The 20,877-nt window shown below is 42.9% G+C and overlaps 1 protein-coding gene across 23 annotated transcripts in view; it reads left to right on the plus strand.

The window, feature by feature from the left end:
- The window catches only part of MLLT10 (MLLT10 histone lysine methyltransferase DOT1L cofactor), a 232,649-nt gene that overhangs the window by 107,203 nt on the left and 104,569 nt on the right, over positions 1–20,877 (plus strand). For 14 of the 23 annotated variants that reach the window (XM_043509425.1, XM_043509422.1, XM_043509423.1 and 11 more), the window contains one exon: positions 1,284–1,379. The exons of the other annotated variants lie outside the window; for them this stretch is intronic. In XM_043509425.1, coding sequence (XP_043365360.1) covers positions 1,284–1,379 — 96 coding nt within the window. The remainder of the gene's footprint in view (positions 1–1,283; positions 1,380–20,877) is intronic. 23 annotated transcript variants of the gene reach the window in all.

Below are 20,877 nucleotides of genomic sequence, written 5' to 3' on the forward strand. Positions count from 1 at the left end.
GCTTGTACCTTTTCGGATGATCGTCGATTTGATAATCCTGAGTATCTCTTCATATTAATGTACGTGTTCAGAATTGGAAGATTTACAGCTTTTATTTATTAAAATAGTATTAAAATCCTAGAGTTAAATTCAGCCATTGGTATAAGTAGGCATAATTTCAATGATTCAACTGATGTTTACACTAACACTGAATTTGTCCGCAGTGCTTCAGTGCAGACACGATTTAAAGATACTTACACTGTTATCAAATTAGTATTTCTTTTATTAAAAAAAAAATCCCCGTATTTTAAACATTATGGCATGTGGCTTTCCACCAGAAGACTGAAATAAGAACAGCAGCTATAATTGGCTAGAGAACATTGGTTATATGAAGCTTTCTGATGGACTGTTAGTGAGGTTCTGTCAATAATGGCTAGTAAATGCACAATTTTTTCCCTTTATAGTAGTTGTAAGACACCTAGGTAGTGAATTTCTGTTGTAACCTTGAGAACCTAGGATGGTTAGATAAGCAGCATTGGGCATAGTGTCTTTAAAATGCCTTAATTGTGGTGCAGTCACTGAGAAATGCTTTGCTTGTTTTGTTTTGGAATTATGAAGTGACTTCAGAATTTTGAACACTCGCCTGGCACAATGAAGTTCTGGTCCCTAAGAAGGGCTCCTAGGTATTATTATAATACAAAAAAAATCATTATCTGTCACCAATGTATTAACTTGACATCCTTGTATCTTTTTTTAAAAATTGTTTTTCAACTTCTGTTTCATAACTGATAAGATACTCCAGACCGGGCATTTATTTGGATGATAAATCATGAAGCCAGAACCCCGCCTCCTCACAGTGCACTTGAGACATGCCTCAAGTATGCATTTTCCCTGTGTCTTGTTTAAGTTAATGGCAGTGTCAGCACCATGGCTTATCATATTCTCATTTGAGCAAAATCTCTCTTGTTTTTTTGTTTTAAGTTACCAGAAGGTGAAAATATATCTAAGTGTAATTTAACATTGTTAAAAAGTGGTGTATTGGCTCTTTTGTGGAAAGCGTATTTGCAAATTGACAGGCTGCATATGTCAATCTGAGAGTAGTTGTCTTCTGGTATGTTTGGGATAGTTAACATTAACACTTCAAACAGATTTGTCAGTGTCAGTTTTTGTCAGGCTCTCAAAAGCATTTTTTTTTTGGTGTGGAGCAGTAAGGCATTTTTATCAAGCTCAGTTGAAATGGATTGTACCGTAATTTATTAAAATGGTTCCTTTTTTACATACATAAATATATCTTCTCTTTTTAGAAAAAGAGCAAACGGGGATCTAATAGGTCATATGATCAAAGTTTAAGTGATTCTTCCTCTCACTCTCAGGATAAACATCATGAGAAGGAGAAAAAAGTAAGTGGATTTGTTGTTGCTAATTATGTGGCACATCTGCTTAAAAGTAGCACCTTGTAAATATTTTATTTAGTTATGGCTAAAATATATGAAGAAGATTTGCTTCTGAAATGTAGAACATTGAGAGTAAATAATAAAGATGGTAAATTAGAGGTGATAGAACCTAAAGCGGAAGCCTTCTGTTTGGTACATTTGTGTACATACACTTTCCCTTTCCATCTCCTCTAACATTGGTATCTGGGATGTGAGACTAGAGAAACTGTTGGGGAAGAGTTGCTTGTATGTAGTTCCCTTAATCTTTACTGAAATCAAAGAGGATTTTTTGTGAAATCTTTGTTTTTTGAGTACAAAAAGGACAACTTTTTAAAAAACATATCGGGAACCAGTCACATCTAGTGCTGTGATTAAATATCTCTTATTTTCTGTTTTTTACCTTCATCATTGGAGAAACTGAGATTAAGGTTAGCAAGATTGCTTGCTTGTTGGTAGATTATTTTCAGAGGTACTGTTAAGCCCATTGTGATGGCAGAATGACATGTCACGTGGGGATTTTAATCTTTTTAAAAAAGTATAAAGAGCACAACTAACCTCTAATTTGTATCCTTGTTGACTTACTCTTCTTATACTTTGATTTTAGATAGTTTAGGGAAGAAGGTTGATTCTGTATTGGTAAAAGAATGCTTGAAAATTTTTGGCTCACACTACCAAATTTACAATTGTGTAAGGTCATTTTGCTGTCTGAATGCTGTAGAACAAAATAGCAGATAAATGAATAATAATAAAAACCTACTTGCATCCCTCGGGAGCAAAAGAGTGACAATTTACAGGTGCAAACCCTGTATTCCTAATTTTTTATATTTTAAAAATGAAATCTTTCAAGTTATTTTGTATGGGCAGACTTGGTATTCCATGTTTATTCAAAGGACTGAAATAAGAATAAAACTGAGGTACATAAACATGTTTCTTTATTATATGTGTTTATGGTATTTAGAAACAACAGTTTTAATAGCAGAGAGAAGAAATTTGAATGAGTAGTGTATGAGTCTTCCTTCAAATAGTGAAATTTTGTGAATTTTTGTTTTGCAAGCACATTTTCACCATGGATGAATGTTGTGCCTCGTTTTCCTCAAGGTGAATTTTTAAGTGTTTAATCTTTGGCTGTGCGTTGGGTGAATAGTTCCATAAACTATTTCCCTTTTACCTGACCTGGTAACTCTGTAGCAGCTTTGTTCGGCTGTATTTGTCTCTCTAAATTAATTTTAAAGATTAAAAAAAATTATGCCAGAAAAGCATTTGATTTTGGCAAATTAGTCAGAAATCCTGTTAGAAAACAGCCTTGATGACTACTGGCAACAATTCTTTTGTAGGCTTTTGCAGTGAAGCTGTTATGGATAGTATAACGTTAGGATAGGAGGTATTAGCACATCCTAATTATTTATTGGATGGAAACCTCAAAATCAAAGTTTTAGAATAAATATGGACTACAAAATTTATTTGTAAGTTGAAAGTTAATATTTGTTTTGCTATTAGCTGAAGTCAATAGTAATTTAATTGATTTATTTTCTTAATTATTATATTGCAGTTTACAATTTCTCAGAATCGGTGCTGGTCAGTTTAGTCCAGTTGGAACATCACAAAGATAGTTGACAACTCCAGAGTGCTACTTAATTTTTAAAACGTAAATCAAATTATTAGGTGTGAACATGGGGCTGAGTTATGACTGTTAAAACTTGAGCAGCATTGAAGAGTCCTGGGGGGAGTACTGGGAGGGGCACCTCTTGCTACACCTGTTCAACAAGTATAGCCACCACTTTCCCAGCACTGCTGCTCAACCCTTGCCATACCTAGAATCTCCCCCCTCTGCAGCTGCTAATTCTACCAGTACCAGTAAGTTCCTCTTTATACTTCCCAGCTCTGAGAGCTGAATTATGTTTGCCTCCTTTTTAAGTGCACTGGGAACAGGAGACAAGGGTTCCATGAACCTGTTTTCCTTCAGCACATCCCAGAGGCAGAATTAAACCCACAATGTCTGTAAAGCTAAACCAATCTGTACTATTAATTTGGTGCAGTTAACTACTATTTTGGTATTTAAAAGGCTTCATATAGTATATTATAGTTATTTCATACAGCAATCTTGATTTGTTTTACATATCACATATTTGCAAAGCACTCTTACAGTTAAGACCACAGATCAGAATAAAAAGTTAGTTTATTACAGTTATTAATAACTTTTTATCCATTGTATTTTTTTTACCTTTTAATAATTTGTATTATCAGAGGACAGTCCTCTTAAAATTGTATCGCTACTTATATATAATGTAAAATGCTTATCTTTACTGGGGATAATGTTACCGACTTCCTTTGCAAAGTGCTTTGAGACCGACTGGTGAAAATTGCTATAATGAGAGCTAGGTATTATTATTTTATTATTATTATTACAGATCAGTAAGCCAAGCATAGTATGAAGGTTAGTTATTTTGTTAAAATTGATTGCCTTTTTCATGCAACAGCTCATCTGATATATTATGCAGATGGCCATTGCTGCTTGTCTTGTCTTTGTGACTTAGGTCTTATGGAGACTTGGGAAAATACAAACTAGTGCTATTTATGGAATGTGGTCCCAAAAGAAAAATGAATGGTCATGTAGCTTTGGATAGTTGAAAAGTGTTGAAATTGTAAGAAAAAGCCCTCTGGCTCTTTTTTTTGGGGTGGGGGAGGGGCAGGGAAAGGAGGGAGAATCTTAGCACTTAGGAAGAAATGTCTGTGTTGAAAATCTGCCCGACTACATTGTAAAATGTACCACTGAGAGGCTAATGGCAGTAATGCTTCAAGAGGTCTATTTGATTGTAATGTTCTGGATCTAGGAGTGTGGTCTTGTTTATCCTGTATGCACTGTAAGTAGAAAAAATTTCTAATATTAGTTGTGCACAGTGGGTAAGTGATTGGTTAACTAGTTGAACACTAATGGCGTTGAAGTGTGTGCTTGTACTCTGAAAACTGACTCTAAAAATAGTGTAGTCATTTTCCATGTTTCTCTTTTACTGGCTTCCATGGTGAACCTGCTTGGTTTTCAAGTAAAAAGATGTTATGTTTATTTTACCCTAGACTGAGTTTCTAGTGCTGACTCTAGAATTGCCAATAAGTAAACATTCTTCAGCTGTAAATTAATTATTCTGCTGATATGTAAACCAGCATATAATTCAGTATTATTTTTGCAGTGATAATAGGGCTAAAAAGTAGTTTTAACATGCACAAAAAGCAAGGTCAAAATTCTATCTTCAGGTAAATACGTGCAATTCTTGCTGAAGTCTGAGAAAGGAGGTCTCATTTTCACATAATCCTCTTTTTTTACTCTCATGGCAGTTTAAATGGGGATTCAAACAAACTTGATTTTTTGCCTGCTGTTTTCTCAGGTTTCTTTTATTTTCACGTGTCGTCATAGTTACTGAAGCTACCTGTGATATTGATCCTTATTGGTAATTGCTTCTAACGAGTGTTTATTTTTTGATGACATCAGAAAATAACTTTGGGACAGTAATATTTTCCCTAAAGACTTGTCTAATCCATCATTACACCTAAAATGTTGATAGAAAATATTACATTGCTTGTATTTCTCAGAACAGTAATTGTCAAGGAACTATAGCTTCAAGAAATAAGACTAAAAATGGCCTAAAACCACAATTCATATAATAATCTCGCTGTCTGAGTAACAAGCCCAGACAAAAAAAATTTGGATAAAACTGTAAATTAAACTGAAGCTTTAAATGTTGTAGATCTAAGATTTCTTAATTTAATAGATGTCAACTATTTGTATCCTCCAAGGTGTAATGTTTTTCAGCACATTTACTTAAATTTTAATAAAAAAGGCAGCTAAAAGCCACCTTCTGTACTCCTTTGATCCTGGGTCAGCTAGGGGTTGCTCTACCTTTGCCCTGGCTAGAATGGGTTCATATAGTGTGTGTTTCATGCTTTGTCTTCTATGAGCTGGGTATGTGCCCTTATTACTTAATGTGTTTTGGGGAGGGCCATTCCCTGATTTTGTGTTCATTGTCTTGACACCGACAGGCAAGGCAAACTCAACTCCAGACCTTCCATTATTAATAAGGTTCAATGAACCATATATTCAGCAGAAGACGATTGAGGCAGGGCAATCAAATATATCCAGAGTTGCTTGCAATTCCAGACTTTCTGAAATGCATCAATTGTTTACCTGAAAACTAGTCTGTGGCAGCATAGCATTTTATGACATCTGGCAGAACACTCTTGCTTTACATAGTTTTGTGTAAAATTTATCACATTTCTTATATGAGGGCTTGTCTACATTTACAGTGCTGCAGTTGCGCCTCTATAGCAATGAGGCCTTGTCTATGCTACAGTTTTGTTGACTAAAGGCAGCTTTTGGTGACAAAAAGTGGAAGTGTTTGAAAAAGTCTTCTGCTACGCTGACAAAATAAAACCACCTCAATGAGAGGCATAGAGCTTTTTGCAACATAGAGTGATGCAGCATCAGTGTAGACAATGTTTCAGAGTAGCAGCCGTGTTAGTCTGTATTCGCAAAAAGAAAAGGAGTACATGTGGCACCGTAGAGACTCCTTATGTAGTTTATCTGGCCTCCAAGAGGTATCCCACAATGCTCACTGTGACCACTCTGCTCACTCTTTTGAGCACCGCTGCCCTGCATCCAGCTACACAGGCATGCACCCCTGCCCTTTCAAAGCCCCAGGAAGTTTTGAAATTGCTCAGCATGGAGAGCTCACATAGCTACTGCCCAGCAGACCATACTCCTTGGTCTGTGGGAAGAGGAGGCTGTGGGAGAACTCAGAGGGAATCATGTAATCAAAACATTAATGCGGAATCCTGCTCTCCCTGGCACTAGGACAGTAGTGTCAGGCAGGCAGGGTGGGGTGGGAGGAAGAGACTGATGTGCTGTGCAGAGCTGGGGAAGGAGGTGGGGGCTGATGTCGGGGTGTCCCCCTCCCCTTGCTGGTGTACCGGTCTCCACTGAGCGGGGGAGGGAATTCAGGGGGGTGGCCTGTCTGCACCAGCTTCTTCCTCAGGATTGGTTGCTTCTGGCTGATCGCTGAATAAGTGTTTAGGCTGGTGAATACTGTACTTAGAGACAGCATGCCAACACACTCACTGTCCCCCAACACACTCCTCACCCCTCTTTAAGCCCCCCCCCACTTCTGTGGGCTTCTTACGTTAATGTTCAGCAATATCACTTTGGTTATATTACCAAGTGCTGCTTTAAAAAGTGATTTTAAAAAATTATTTAAAATGTGTTACTTTTTGGGTATACACGCCCCGGGTACCTGCGGCACCACTGAGGTCTGAGCGAAGAAGGAGTCGAGGCACAGACTAAGACATGCCTAAGGCACGGGACTCAGCACCGACCATCTCCTCAGGCACCATGTCTCCAGACAATGAAGTCGGCAGTGACTGACAAAAACAAGTTGGCGCTGACTGCACCAACCAGACATGGCATCGGTTGGCACTGATAGTGGCACCAATGAGAGCGCACCCTGCGACACAGATGGTCCTGACCAGAGAGACTTGATATCATTGGCACCGTACTCCCCAGTACTTGGTACCGAGGGCTCCCCTGCGGGCTATGGAGGAGATCCCAGCAGCTCTCATGAAATGGCACTCATCTAGTGAAGACGATGACGAGGTGCAGGAACAACGCACTTTCTCACCACACCATTCCTCAGTGAAGGAACACTGACCACTTTGGACCCATGGGAGACCAAGATACCATTACAACCAGATGGCTCAACCATGGTGCAGACCACCGTGGATGTACCCACCAGTGGGCTTCCCCATGCAATGGGCACACTGGGAACCCTGGTCAACTTACCAGGGTCCACACTCCAGGCCATCCACGGCTCATAGAGCGAACTACAGTCCAACCCAGCATCTCCCACCCCGCAACCCATGGAGGCTCAGGAAATTGGGGATGAAACAGAAACACCGAGCTCAGAAGAGGATATGTTTTCTGCACACAATTCATCTGTCCTCCCCAGATGAGGCAATTATGCCACCACTGCCTACTGTGGCGGACAATTTCAAACAGTTAAAGGAACTGTTGAATCAGGTCGCCCAAAGCCAGGACATCCTGCTGGAGGAAGTGCAGATGAACCAGGGCAAGCTGGTACAAATATTACAACCATCATCTACCTTCAGGATTGCTCTCCGTATCAATGATGCCATCTTGGAACCAGTGGAGACAGTCTGGCAGACACCGGCCTCAATTCCACCAACATGAAAAAGAGTGGACAGAAAGTATTATGTCCCCACAAAAGGGGCAGATTTCCTCTTTGCCCATCTGCCTCCCAACTCCTTGGCAGTTGATGCCGCTAATGAATACAGCAAGCAAACCCAGTATAGATTGAGACCACAGGATAAAGAAGACAAGAGGCTCAACCTGTTTGGGTGCAAAATTTATTCTTCAGGCACATTACAATTCAGAGTCACCAACTATTCTGCCTTGTTGGCAAAATACAATTATGATAACTGGAAAACTTAGGTCATTCACAGCAGAGCTCCCCAAGGGAAAAAAAAATCACAATTTCAGGCTATTGTAAATAAGGGTCAACTCATAGCCAAAACAGCCTTCTAAGCGTTCTTAGACATCGCCGACACAGCAGGTAGAGGCATGGCTGTAGTGATGCACCAGGCATCCTGGTTGCAGGCCTCGGGCATCCCTAGAGAATTACAAACTAAAGTAGAAGGACCTACCCTTTGATCGAGAAAAATTGTTCTTGAACAAAACTGATCAGGTGCTCCACACAATGAAGGACTCTTAGGCCACTCTGTGCACTCTGGGAATTTATAGCCCACCTGTAAAGAGAAGAAGATACCAACCTTATCAAAGACTCAGAGACTCCTCCAACAATTGACAGCAACAACGGCCTCACGGTAACCCAACGGCAGCATCAGTGCTCACAGCGTCAGAAATTTGGTCAAGGATTTGAACAACCTCCTTCAACATGCAGTGCGGGTGCACAATCCATTCCCATGTTTTGGTCATCGCCTTCAGCCATTCTGTCACATCTGGGCCTCAATAACATTGGCCAATGGGTTTTAGAAATAGTCCGTTCAGAATATACTATTCCCTTCACTTCCCAACCACCTACCTTACCCCCCTCCACGTCCTCCTTCGGGGACCCTTCTCATGAGCACCTGTTAAGACAAGAAGTTGATCATCTTCTACAACTAGGTGCCGTGGAACAAGTGCCTTCTCAATACAGGGGGAAGGGATTTTACTCCCATTATTTCTTGACCCAGAAGAAGAATGGGGGATGGAGACCTATGTTGGACCTCAGGAAGCTCAACAAGTTCGTACACTCCCAAAAGTTCCAAAATAGTCACACTGGGCACGATTCTCCCAGCACTGCAACAGGGGCACTGGTTTTTAGCCCTTGACCTCCAAGATGCTTGCTTCCAAATCACCATTCATCCTACTCGCAGAAAATATGTACAATTCACAGTAGGACACGAACACTTTCAGTACAGAGTACTACAATTCAGCCAGTCTACTGTTCCAAGAGTTTTCTGCAAAACCCTAGCAGTAGTTGCAGCACATTTAAGCAAACAGGGAATAATGATCTTCCCTTACCTATATGATTGCCTTCTCAAAGGGTCAACTCAAGGAGAAACAACTGACACAAACTGTTATCACACTATTCAGGGATCTAGGGCTACATATGAACGAAAATCCACTCTAATCCTTTTCTAGCAACTGGTCTTTATTGGGGGCATAGCTCGATGCCATAGAAGCCAAAGCATCTCTGGCCCTAGCCAGATTCACAACTATCACAAACTGTATCTCAGAGGTACGACCCTGCCCCCAAATAGAGGCTCATACTGTCTTGCAACTACTGGGGCACAAATTTGTGGTATGACAAACAAGAGTACATATGCAGTGCCTACAGGGCTGGTTAAGCACGGTATACATACCCAGAAAACACAACCTGCACAGAGGACTCTCAGTGCCAACCAGTGTCCTAGACTCTTTACCATGGTAGACAAGACTACAAAACATTTGTATGGGCATCTCGTTCCAACAGGAACCCCCATCGATTATGATCGCCACAGGTGCCTCACTGATAGGTTGGAGCGCACATACGAATTAACACATGATTCAAGGCAAATGGTCTCCTGGGGAGACTCGCTTACACATCAGTCTACTAGAGCTACGTGCAGTCCGCAATGCTGCAGGTACTTCCTACCTCATATAAAGAACGAATCTATCCGCATTATGACCAACAACATTGCATGCATGTTTTACGTCAACCACCAAGGAGATGCTTGGTCCCACTTGCTATGCAGCGAAACCATGAAACTATAAAACTGGTGTATACAACACAATGTAAACATCTCTGCATGCTACCTACCCAATTGCCAGAATGTGACGGCGGACGCACTCAGCAGGTACTTCTCCCAAGACCATGAATGGAAGATGAATGGCGAGATTCTGAGGTCAATCTTCAACCGGTTGGGTATTCCTATCATCCACTTGTTCAGATCCCCAATGAACTGCAAATGCTCCAGGTTCTGTTTGTGAGCGGGACTGGGACCATTATAGCCAGAGGACACCTTTCTCATCAAATGGGAGTCACAACTCATGTATGCATTTCTGCCGATTCCACTGATCTCACGCATGATGCACAAGGTACGAACAGACAGGCCAAGGTTATCCTCATAGTCCCGACGTGGACCAGACAAGCATGGTACCCTTATCTGATGTGTATGGTGATATGCGCTCTGCGATCTCTCCCTCATCGTCCAGATCTTCTGTCTCAGCACAACAGTCACACTCTTCACACACCCGAACCCACAGATACTCCACCTGCAAGCATAGCTCCTGCATGGTTCCATCATGACGAACTAACCTGTTCAGAAAAAGTTAAACGTGTTATTAAACAGCAGGAAGTTGACCACGCATAATACTTACCTTCAAAAATGGAAGAGGTTCTCTGTCTGGTGTCACGACAGACATTTGATGGGTGCTGCAGCACCACTACTATTAATGCTGGAATACCTACGGAGCTGAAAAGTTCAGGGTTAGCTATGATCTCGATCAGAGTCCATCTTACAGCCATTTTTGCATTCCATCAAGAGATGGATGGAACTTCAGCTTTTGTGCACCCTACCACTAAACGCTTCCTCAAGAGTCTCCTAAAAGTTTACCCAGAAGTTCGGCAACCTATGCTGGCATGGGACCTCAACATGGGGTTGAAATGCCTCACCAGTCCACCATTTGAACCATTAGCCACCTGCTCTTTCTTACATTTACCTATGAAAATGACCTTTCTGGTCACTATTGCTTCCACCAGAAGGGTGAGCGAGATAGGGGTGCTCATGGCTGATCCTCCATATACAGCATTCTTCAAAGACAAGGTCATGCTATGCCCGCACCCTAAATACCTACCGAAAGTAACTTCAGCATTTCATATGAACCAAACAATCCATCTCCCTACGTTCCGCCCTAAGCCTCATGGGACTCCAACAGGGGCCGCCCTGCACACATTATTAGACACTAAGCGTGTGCTAGCGTTTTACCTTGAAAGGACCAAACCCTTCCGGAATTCCCAATGACTTTTCACCTCTACTACCGAGCACTCAAAAGGAGATGCTGTATTCACTCAGAGATTGTCTTAATGGATCTCCATATGCATTTAAATGTGTTATTGTATCCGGAATACAGAACCACCCGAACATATTAGAGCACATTCTACTAGATCTGTTTCAACCTCAATAGCGTTCCTAAATAATATTCCAATATTAGAGATGTTTAAGGCAGTCACTTGGGTATCTGTCCACACGTTTGCTGAGCACTATGCAATCATTCATGACGCCATAATGGGCCTCACAGAACTTACCTCAGTGATTCAAATGAACCCGAAGTCTGCCCAGCCCTCTGAGAGGCACTGCTCTATAGTCACCTGAAGTGGAGCACCTACAGGGACAGCACTTGAAGAAGAGGGGAAGGTTACTCATCTTGTGCAGTAACTGAGGTTCTTCGAGAGGTGTGTCCCTGTGGGTGCAACACTACCCACTCCCCTCCCCTCTACTTTGGAGTTTGCAGTAGGGACTCTGCGGTAGAGAAGGAACTGGAGGGCTCGGGTCTTGCGCACGCTACATGCGACACTAACAGCACCACGAGATGCCTACTGCGCACACACGACCCGCACAGACATTGCTACTGTAAATCTTTGATCAATGGTGCCAGAACACACGGACACCTGAAGTGGAGCAGCCACAGGGGTACACATCTCGAAGAACCTCAGTTACTGCACAAGGTGAGTAACCTTCCCTTGCATGGTGTGGTGGCTAGGAGCAGGAATGGCTGTGCACCACCCAGCCTCCTCTAGGTTCCTGAGGAGTGGCTGCCTCTCGGGGGCTGGCCCTTTTCTCCTTGACCATCACAAGGCAGCTCTCCTTTGCCCTCTGCCACCTGCCGAGGGTGCTGGGCTCCTCTGGCCCTGGGTGGGGACCATCACTGGCTGCCACTCAGCCAGTGTAAATAGTTTGGGGGGCCAAAACCACCCCATACCCTCAACTCTGCTCATGACGGACCACCCGGGACTATGTCAAGGCCCACCGTTTGGGAACTCCTGTGTTAACCCATTAGCTTGTGTGTCTGGAGGGGAAGTTTTAGGTGGTATTCTATAGACAGGTTCCCCCCCTCCCCCCAAATCCTTGGTACAGTTGAAAAATGGAAAATTTGACCATAATTATAGAAGCTAAAGTTTTGGAAGTCTGTCAAGTAAGACAATATCACAAAGTGTTGCTTAGAAACAATTTTATTTGTACAAATGAATATTTATGTATTTAAATAGTGTCAAGATTCAGACCATCACCAGATGTTTTGTTTTTTAAATGTGAAGTAGCAGCAACTACTGAGGCACAAGATGATACTTCAGCAAAGACTCTCCTAGCAAAGACTGAATGCTGCTGCATGTCACTATCCTCAAAGCAGATATTCTTGCTTGCTTTGATAAGTCAGTCATACGGCAGTTTAAGTTGGTCACAACATAATACTGTAGCCATTAACCAGCATTTTATGTTAGTTTAATATTTAACACCTTGAAGATGTGCATACTTAAACAACACATAACAGCAAAAATAAAAAAAAAAGTGGGGAGGATGTATTAAACAGCAAGGTTTAGCAGTTTATTCCGGTCAGTTTGATATCCTTTAAAAATGGATAATGGAACAAATAATGGAACAGAAGACAGTCTTGGTCACCTTGGTGAAAGCTTTCTTTTTAAGAAGACATTGAAAACAAAAATCAAAAAATATGAAGAAAAAAATTCTTTCCATAGGCCAGAGGTTGGGATCTCTGGTGTTTCAATGGATCGATTAGAATATCAAAATTAAGAGAATAAGCATTTAATTTCTCTACAGTGATCTTCACCACATAAAATGATGGACATGGGAATGCCTGTTAGGTTTCCTTTTGTTAGATAGAGAAAATAAATTTCTCAAGTTTTCATCAAATTTGAACTGCAGTATATCTCCAGGACCGCTGACATCCTTCATTTTTGAATTCTGAAGGATTTATACTAATTAGTAACAAAGATACTAATGCAAGTAAATAATGCATCATCAGTCTTCTGTGCTGCAGGGTAGCTACCATTGTGAATTTGTCAATTTTTTTTAAGTTGAGCATCTTCATCTGCTAGAATCCTCTAGAACAAGCATTTTAAATATGTATCTTTTTATTTGTATACGCTTCCATCAATGACAAGTTTCAGAGTAGCAGCCATGTTAATCTGTATCCGTAAAAAGAAAAGGAGTACTTGTGGCACCTTAGAGACTAACAAATTTATTAAAGCATAAGCTTTCGTGAGCTACAGCTCACTTTTACAGAGCACATTAAATAAAAGACCAGGTCCCTGCCCTGAAGAGCTTGCAATCAAAACTGACTAGACCAATATACAGAAATTAACTGGGAAATTCTGAGGAGGGTTCATTAAACCTCTTCCTCAACACACAGAAAAACTACACAGCCATTGAGCTGCTTGAAGAGTGTACCTGCTGCCTACCTAGCATAAGTGCATTTTAAAATGCCTTTTTTTATAGTTGCTTTATGTTTGTTTCTGTTGTTTTATTTCAATTTTTCTTTTCTTTTGTAACTGGTCAGTCTTGAATAATAGTCGCATTTAAATGCTAACCAAATGTTATTAAAAAGGTGGAGGTAATAGTTTTCCTTAGAATGATGGTCCCTAGGTGGATTCCAAACGCTGGTGCTCCTGTGCTGGAGCCGAACTGTTCATAGTAGTGTCCATTGACCCACATGAGCATCATTCGTCGACCATGTAGTGCATCTGAGGCTTTAAGAGGCTGTGCAGTTTGATGCCACTCCAGTTTTCTCTTACTGCTGAACGGCCAGTACTGTTCATCAATGCTCTTAGCTTGCTAAAAGAACTAGTCTTCAGTTTTGCTGTAAATAATTTTAATTCTTAGTGGTATATAGTTGTCTGTCTGTATAGTTAGGTCACTCCTTGGACTTCCCCTCTGTGGGGCATTTCCCCAGCCTGGGGACTATGTCCCGGCAAGCCGGTTTTAAAAACTGTGCTTCATGTCCACTCTTCTTCTCCGTGAGTGACAAACACCAACACTGTCTTTACTGTCTTGGTTAAGCTAGCATTGTTGCCTGTTGCTCCATCTGCCGTCTGTTCCCATCCAGAACTCAAGTGGCCCGAGAACTTTGCCTCCACAAGTACCTCATGGAGGAGGGTATGCTCCCATGTGTGCAGCCGGATCCGGAACCAATGGATCTGCCAGAGCAGCTCCTGTCATTGGCGGTGAGCGCCTTCCAGTGTGGCACCCACAGTACTGATGCACCCATTGAAGCCCCACCATGCACGCAAGAAGCATAAGCTAAAGGTGGCTCCCTGACGGGGACTGCTGCCAAATGCAGCATTGCCTCCCTGAGCTATGCCAGGTCGGATGAGAAGTTGTGCATCAATGCGGATGCCCTTGCTCCAAAGAAGTCTCATATGGAGCATAAGTCTAAGCATCCTCAGGCTCTACTGGCGCTGCCCTCAGCTCAGGTGCCTGGGCTACCATCAACACCGCCGGACCATCCAGACTTTCACACCTAGTTGCCTACATATCGGGGCGCTTGTCTCCCCTTAGGCTGATGGTGAGCTCCTCCTGTTATATGCTGGCTCTCCTTGGCACGCCAGTCCTCCACCTGCTTTGAGACTTCGGTCTCTGGTACATGACTCCTCCTGCTCCATCAGCATCTTGCTTTGCTCTGACCTTCTCCACCGGCACCCCCCGAGGGATGAACCTCTTCTCCTCGTGGACCGTCCTGCTCTTCCGATGGCATGGATGGTCCCACTCCTGCCAGACCCATCTTCTGACTCAGAGTGGTCCTCCAAGCCAGACCCAACCTTCTCGCCTGCTTGGTCCTACAGCCCAGACACTTGGCACCGACCTTACCTATCTGTGTATGGTCTGTTGGCCGACCCGTGGTTCCGCTACCCGTGGACGATGCCGATGCCCATTGATCCCTATGTCTGGCCCTACTGGCTTACTACTGTGACTGTGGAGTACAACCATGCCCACATCACAGGCCATCTTATGAGGAGCCTCAGGATGCCCCTGCTCTGTTGACACCATCGACACTGGTGGCACCCCCATCCCCCCACTGGTGCCTCTTCATCACCAGACAATGCGCTTATTCTCCCTGCTCTTTCCCCTGCCAGTGACCATGTCCAGTACCAGGGATTACTTCGCCACATGGCTGCAGCTCTCAATCTTCCTATGGACCCCCCCAGAATCAATTCCTGAGCATTATACAATCCCTGGCACCCTCCCATACTGTCCTGCTGAGCCACGAAGCCATCTTACAGTTGGCTCATGCTGTCTGGCACTGGCACACCTTGGCCTCCTGTGCCCCTACCCTGAAGCAGGCAGAATGACACTATGTACCATCCAACAATATGAACTTTCTATTTACACACCCACTGCCTTGTACACACGGACACCGAGCGTGCCAGTCAACAACATTTCAAGTCCACACCACCTGATCGGGCTGCGAAGAAGCTGGATCTTCTAGGACTCAGTCTATTCATCTGTGGGCCTGCAGTTCCTCATAGCTGGCTATCAGGGCATCTTGGCCAAGTATGACTTCCTTTCCCACTCTAAGTAGTGGACTTCCAATCCTTCCTTCCTCCAGAGAAGCAACAGGACTTTCAACACCTTCTGTACCAAGGCAAGTTGGTTGCCAAGGTGGCTTTCCAGGCTGCTGTTGATGCTGCTGACACTGCATCCTGCTATGTAGCATCCGGGGTAGTGCTCCGCCATGACTCTTGGCTGTAGTTTAGCGGGTTTCCAAAGGAGGTCCAGACTATACTCAAGGACCTCCCTTTTGACAACCATAAGTTGTTAAGTGACAAGATGGATGAGTCCCTTCACTTCAAGGCTTTCTGTGTCACCCTCCGGTCACTGGGCATCTGTACCCCGGCTCCTGTCTGCAGACAGCAACAGGTGTCTTTCTGGCCCCATCCCTGTGCTACCTACCAGCTCTTCCCCCAACAATTGCCTGAACCATCCTGCTGCCATCCGCGCTCTCAGCGGCCCCACTACTATTCTACAGCTACCTCCACTGCCTCCACCTTTCCACAACATCTGACTAAGCTGTCCTTTTGACTCCTTCCTTGAAAATCTGCAAAGCCCCCTCCATTTCTCCGGACACACCACAGATCGTCTTCAGGGATGGTCTTGCCCTATTTGCCTACCACTGGGGCAGGATCACCGCCGATTGCTGGGTGCTGGACATTGTTCACCATGGGCACCTCATTGAAGTCCTCTCCTTCCAGCCCTCCCACTGGGCACTCTCCAGATCCTTCCCAATAGCACCACCTGTGAGAGGAAGCAACTGCTCTACTCCACAAGGGCACCATAGAACACATTCTCTGTTCATGGTTTCTACTCCTCTTATCTCCTCGTGCCAAAGAAAGGAAGTGGCCTTCGCCTCATTTTAGACCTTCGGTCATTGAACAAATTCCTCTGCAAGTTCTGTTTCCAGATAGTCACCCTCACTATCGTTATTCCATCCCTTTCCTATGGAGTTTGGTTCATGGCCTTCGATAAGAAGTGTGCATATTTCTGTATAGACATCCAGCCCGCTCACCGCAAGTTCCTCCTTGTTCTGTGTTTTGGTCACACCACATGCTCGCCTGCATATGTATTGCCTTCAGCTCTGGCTCTGTTCCCTCTACAACCTGCAGTCGGATTGCCTGGATAAACCAATCCTGGTCCCTTCCTCTGTCCTGACTTCCCATACCTGGTGGCCAATGTTCCCTCTAATTTTTGACAGGCTGTGTGTGCAAAAAATTTCTTCTGTGCAAATTTTTGTGCATGTGGTGTTTTCCCCATGTGCATGGGGTTTAGGATCTGTGTGCACGGACACAGCTTAGAGGGAACAGTGCTGGTGGCACAACCCATCCACGGTCCTAGCCAGCATCCCATTCCTGCCCCCCACGCCTTCCTCCACTCTCATCTCAGATGTCTCCCTCATGGGGTGGGGTGCCCATCTGAATGGCTGCATGGCTCATGACGTTTGGTTGTCCAAGGAAGCTCAGATGCATATTAACATTCTGGAGCTATGGGCCATCTGCTTTGCCTGCCAGGCATTCATGCTTTTCATCTGATCACACCATATTCAGCTGCTGTTAGATAACTTGATAGTAGTTTTATATATCAACAAGCAGGCCGGGGCCTGCTCCCTCTCCGTCTGCACGGAGGTCATCCTTCTCTGGAGCTGGTGACTCAGGCACGGGGTCACCCTGCAAGCTGTGCCCGTCCTGGGAACCAGGAACTCTCTGGCAGACATGCTGAGCCGGTCCTTCTACACCAATCACAAGTGTGAGCTCCACAACCCCATCCTCCGCTTGATCTTTCATCAGTGGGGCATTCTATCCTGGAACCTGTTTGCAATGCTGGTGAACCACGAACTTCTCCTCTTCTGCTCCTGAGAAGTCCTTGGTCCAGGCTTCCAGGACAGCACCCTTCTGATTCCCTGGACCTACGCTTTCCCATCTATTCCCCTGCTTCCCCAAGTCCTCCACAAGGTATGGCAAGACCAAGCGACGGTTCTTCTCATAGTCCCTGCTGGCCTCGTCAGTACTGTTATATTGATCTTCTTTACCTCTCTGCTTGCCCCCTCCATCTCTCTCCGAACTTTCCAGGATCTCCTCACACAGGCGTATGGTGCCTGACATCCATACCTGGGCCCTCTCCATCTCATGGCCTGGAGAGAGTGGGGGTCTCGCATGTAGACAGTGTGCTCCACCCCCATGTGTGACATGCTCACTCATAGCAGGCACCAATCCATTTGGGAATGTTACCAGTCTAAGTGGCATCTCTTCACACTGTTGCCAACATCCCTTGGACTCCATGTCCATCCCCGTCCTCCTGGACTACCTCCTCCACTTCCACCAGTTGGGCCTTTCCCACTTCTCCGTCCGCATCCACCTGGTGGCACTCAGTGCCTTCTTTCTCCTTGTGGATGGCTTTTCCTTCTTCACCCACCCAACTACTGCCCGCTTTCTTCACAGTGAATCTAAGTGGTAACCTTTTGGTGTGGAAGGAATGCCAGATCAACAGGATTACCAGATCTTCTCTTTTTAGGACTTTGTGCTAGATCCTCTTTAAATCCTCACCGACTGTCGTCTCTTCTGTTATTTCTTCCCAGAAGAAGTGGGAGTGGGTTTTGGTTCCAAGACTAGTGTCTAGCCTTAGTGCCATGTGGGATAGACCTTGAGATTAAACTGGCTAACTCTTGGATCAGACTTAACCCTTTATCTCAAACATAACGTGCCCCCTTCTTTGTCTCCTGTAAGGCCGAAGCAACATCTGAAGGCCAGCTAAGGAGATTGTTTGAAGGGCAAGTTGTCTTAGAACCTTATTTAGATGTCTGCCTGTGTCCTTGATAATGCTGTATTATTTCATCTTCACTCATGCTGAAGTGATTGGATCTCAGTCCAAAGCCCCAGTCACACATTGAATATCTTCTTTTTGAGTGGTCCAGATTTATTTAGTGGATACTTTTGGAAGCATCTATTCTAATATCTATGAATCTATAAGTCTTAGATACTAGACTTCAAGTTTCAAAGTCACTGCTTTGATCTTAATTGTCAGCTTATCGAAGACCTTTGCCCCCAACAGTGTAGGAAACTGAAGAATAAGTACTGGTAGAAGGCTTCTGCATGAACTTCTGTTCTGGTTCCATGCAACATACGAGGCTTGGTCCAGACATTTGTATTGAACCCTTCTGTTTCCCTTTTCAGCACTGATGTATTCATTTCCTGGCAACCTGGGATGGCATTGTTATGGATTGCTGGGTCCTAAAAGTCATCCAGAAGGGCTATACAATGCAATTCTGCTAGGTGCTGCCTCCTAACCTATCTGCCCTATATTTTTTCAGGGATCTATTTTCATGGTCTTAGAAGATCTATATTACTTTATTACAGCGTGGATTTGATTTAAATCACTAGTCAGGAAGACTTGATTTAATCATGGATTTCTACATAAAAGTGCATTCTTGTTGGTTGTTATAACCTTAATGCATATTCTTCACAACTAGATGATCATAATGGTCCCTTCTGACCTTAATATCTATGTAGGTTTCATTTTTGGAAGGTACATAGTATACATTTTTAAAGTGATTTATTTTGAAAACTTTTCAGATTAGTTTTACAGCTATATCAGAAATTGAATGATTTTGGTTATTTCATTTACCAAAGGTAATAGAAGCAGATATTTATGAAGTCATTGGGAGGTGAACTATCTCCAATTCAACAGGTTAATCATTAATATTTGGAGGATTTTCTTGCTATGCTGTATTAGGAGGGGAACATCACCAGACGGACATTTAAATTGTTTTATTTAACTAGAACAACAACATTATGCATTCTGGATTTTTTTCTTCAACAGCAAACATATAATATTTTAACAAAACAAGCATATGAATTTTTGAATTTAGTTAAACATTCAAGTTTTTTAAAATCAGGTTTATTTTTGTTAAAATTGTTTGTAACTAAAATAGTTAAATATTAAAAAATTAAATAGACTGTCAGCCAGGTCAACATGAGAAACTTAAAATATTGGCTTCTGCAGATAACTCAGTCATCTTCACCTTCATTTTCCTGTTCATAATCTAGAAAAGAAAAACAAGCTTTTCTGCTTTTTCATGTCCCAAACGATTTCTCAATTTGGAATTAATTAGGCCAAAGGAAGAAAATGTTCTTTCTACACCAGCAGAAGAAACTACTGCTGTTAAAAGTGAGATTATCACTTCAACAGTCTCTGAATCCAAGTGCTTAAGTGACTTCCACCAGTTCACTGGTGTGACTTTCTTTAAAACATCATCAGCAAACATATATTTCTTTAATGGTTCACCCTTATCTCTGAAGTTTATTATAGTTAACATTATGGAGTGGTGATTGCTGGATGTCCATGTCATAGCCAACTCGTCGTCTTCAGCAGTTAAGGTTTGACCCTGGTACTGAGCATTGAGAATATTTGCAAGAAAATGAGGTGGAGATAATGCTTGTAATTTAACTCTGTCATTGCATATTTCTCTTTTTAAGATCTCACTCAGTTCCTTTCAAATTTCAACAGCATCAGCAATAAAACAGCTATTTCCCTGCATTTTGTTCAAGGCTATGGAAATAAGCTTCAGGGTACTCAGCATGTGTTTAGCATTTCTCTTAAGCCCAATGTTGAGAACTTTGGCTGTGACAGTGCCATCTATTTTTTCACAATTTTGTTCACAAACTATCATCAGATTAGGTCAGTTCTTGATATAGTGCTCAAAACAGTCCACTACTGAGTTCCAGCACACATCTTGTGGGAGTTAGCTTGGTTCGTCCCACATTTTTCAGAGCAGCTGCAGCAAAGTGGTTGTTACGGAAGTATTTTGCAATTTCAACAGCATTAGCCTTTATTTCTGGAACACTGAAGTCTTTGGCTAGGAGGTACATCAAATGAGCACTGGAACTGTATGTTAGCTTGGGACTCTTCTAAATAATTTCTTCTCATCTTGGATACATTTGCAGCATTGTCTGTGACTAAGCTGTGTGCTAGACATTTGAATTTTTTTTCACAGTTTGTTATAGCTTTTACTCCTACTTCTTGTAAGTATTCTGATGTATCAATTGTTTCTATAAGAAAGACATTCCCTTCTTCGTTGTCACACAAGCACATATAATAGGATCATTGTGGACATTGCTGTACCCATCAAGACTCGGGTTAACAGTTTTACCCTCTAGATGTTTTGCACACTGCAAACAGTTTCTCTTTCATACACGTTATCCAGCAGTTTGCCTGCGACATCTGCTCTGTTGAGTGGACTGTATCCTGGTCTTAATGACTGAACCATGTTAATGAAGTGTGAGTTCTCAATCATATGGAAAGGAGAGTTTGTTGCATAAACAAACTGGACAGTTTTTTCATCAATTACCTCTTTTTGTAA

Source organism: Dermochelys coriacea, chromosome 2, assembly GCF_009764565.3.
Source record: "Dermochelys coriacea isolate rDerCor1 chromosome 2, rDerCor1.pri.v4, whole genome shotgun sequence".
NCBI lineage: Eukaryota > Metazoa > Chordata > Testudines > Dermochelyidae > Dermochelys > Dermochelys coriacea.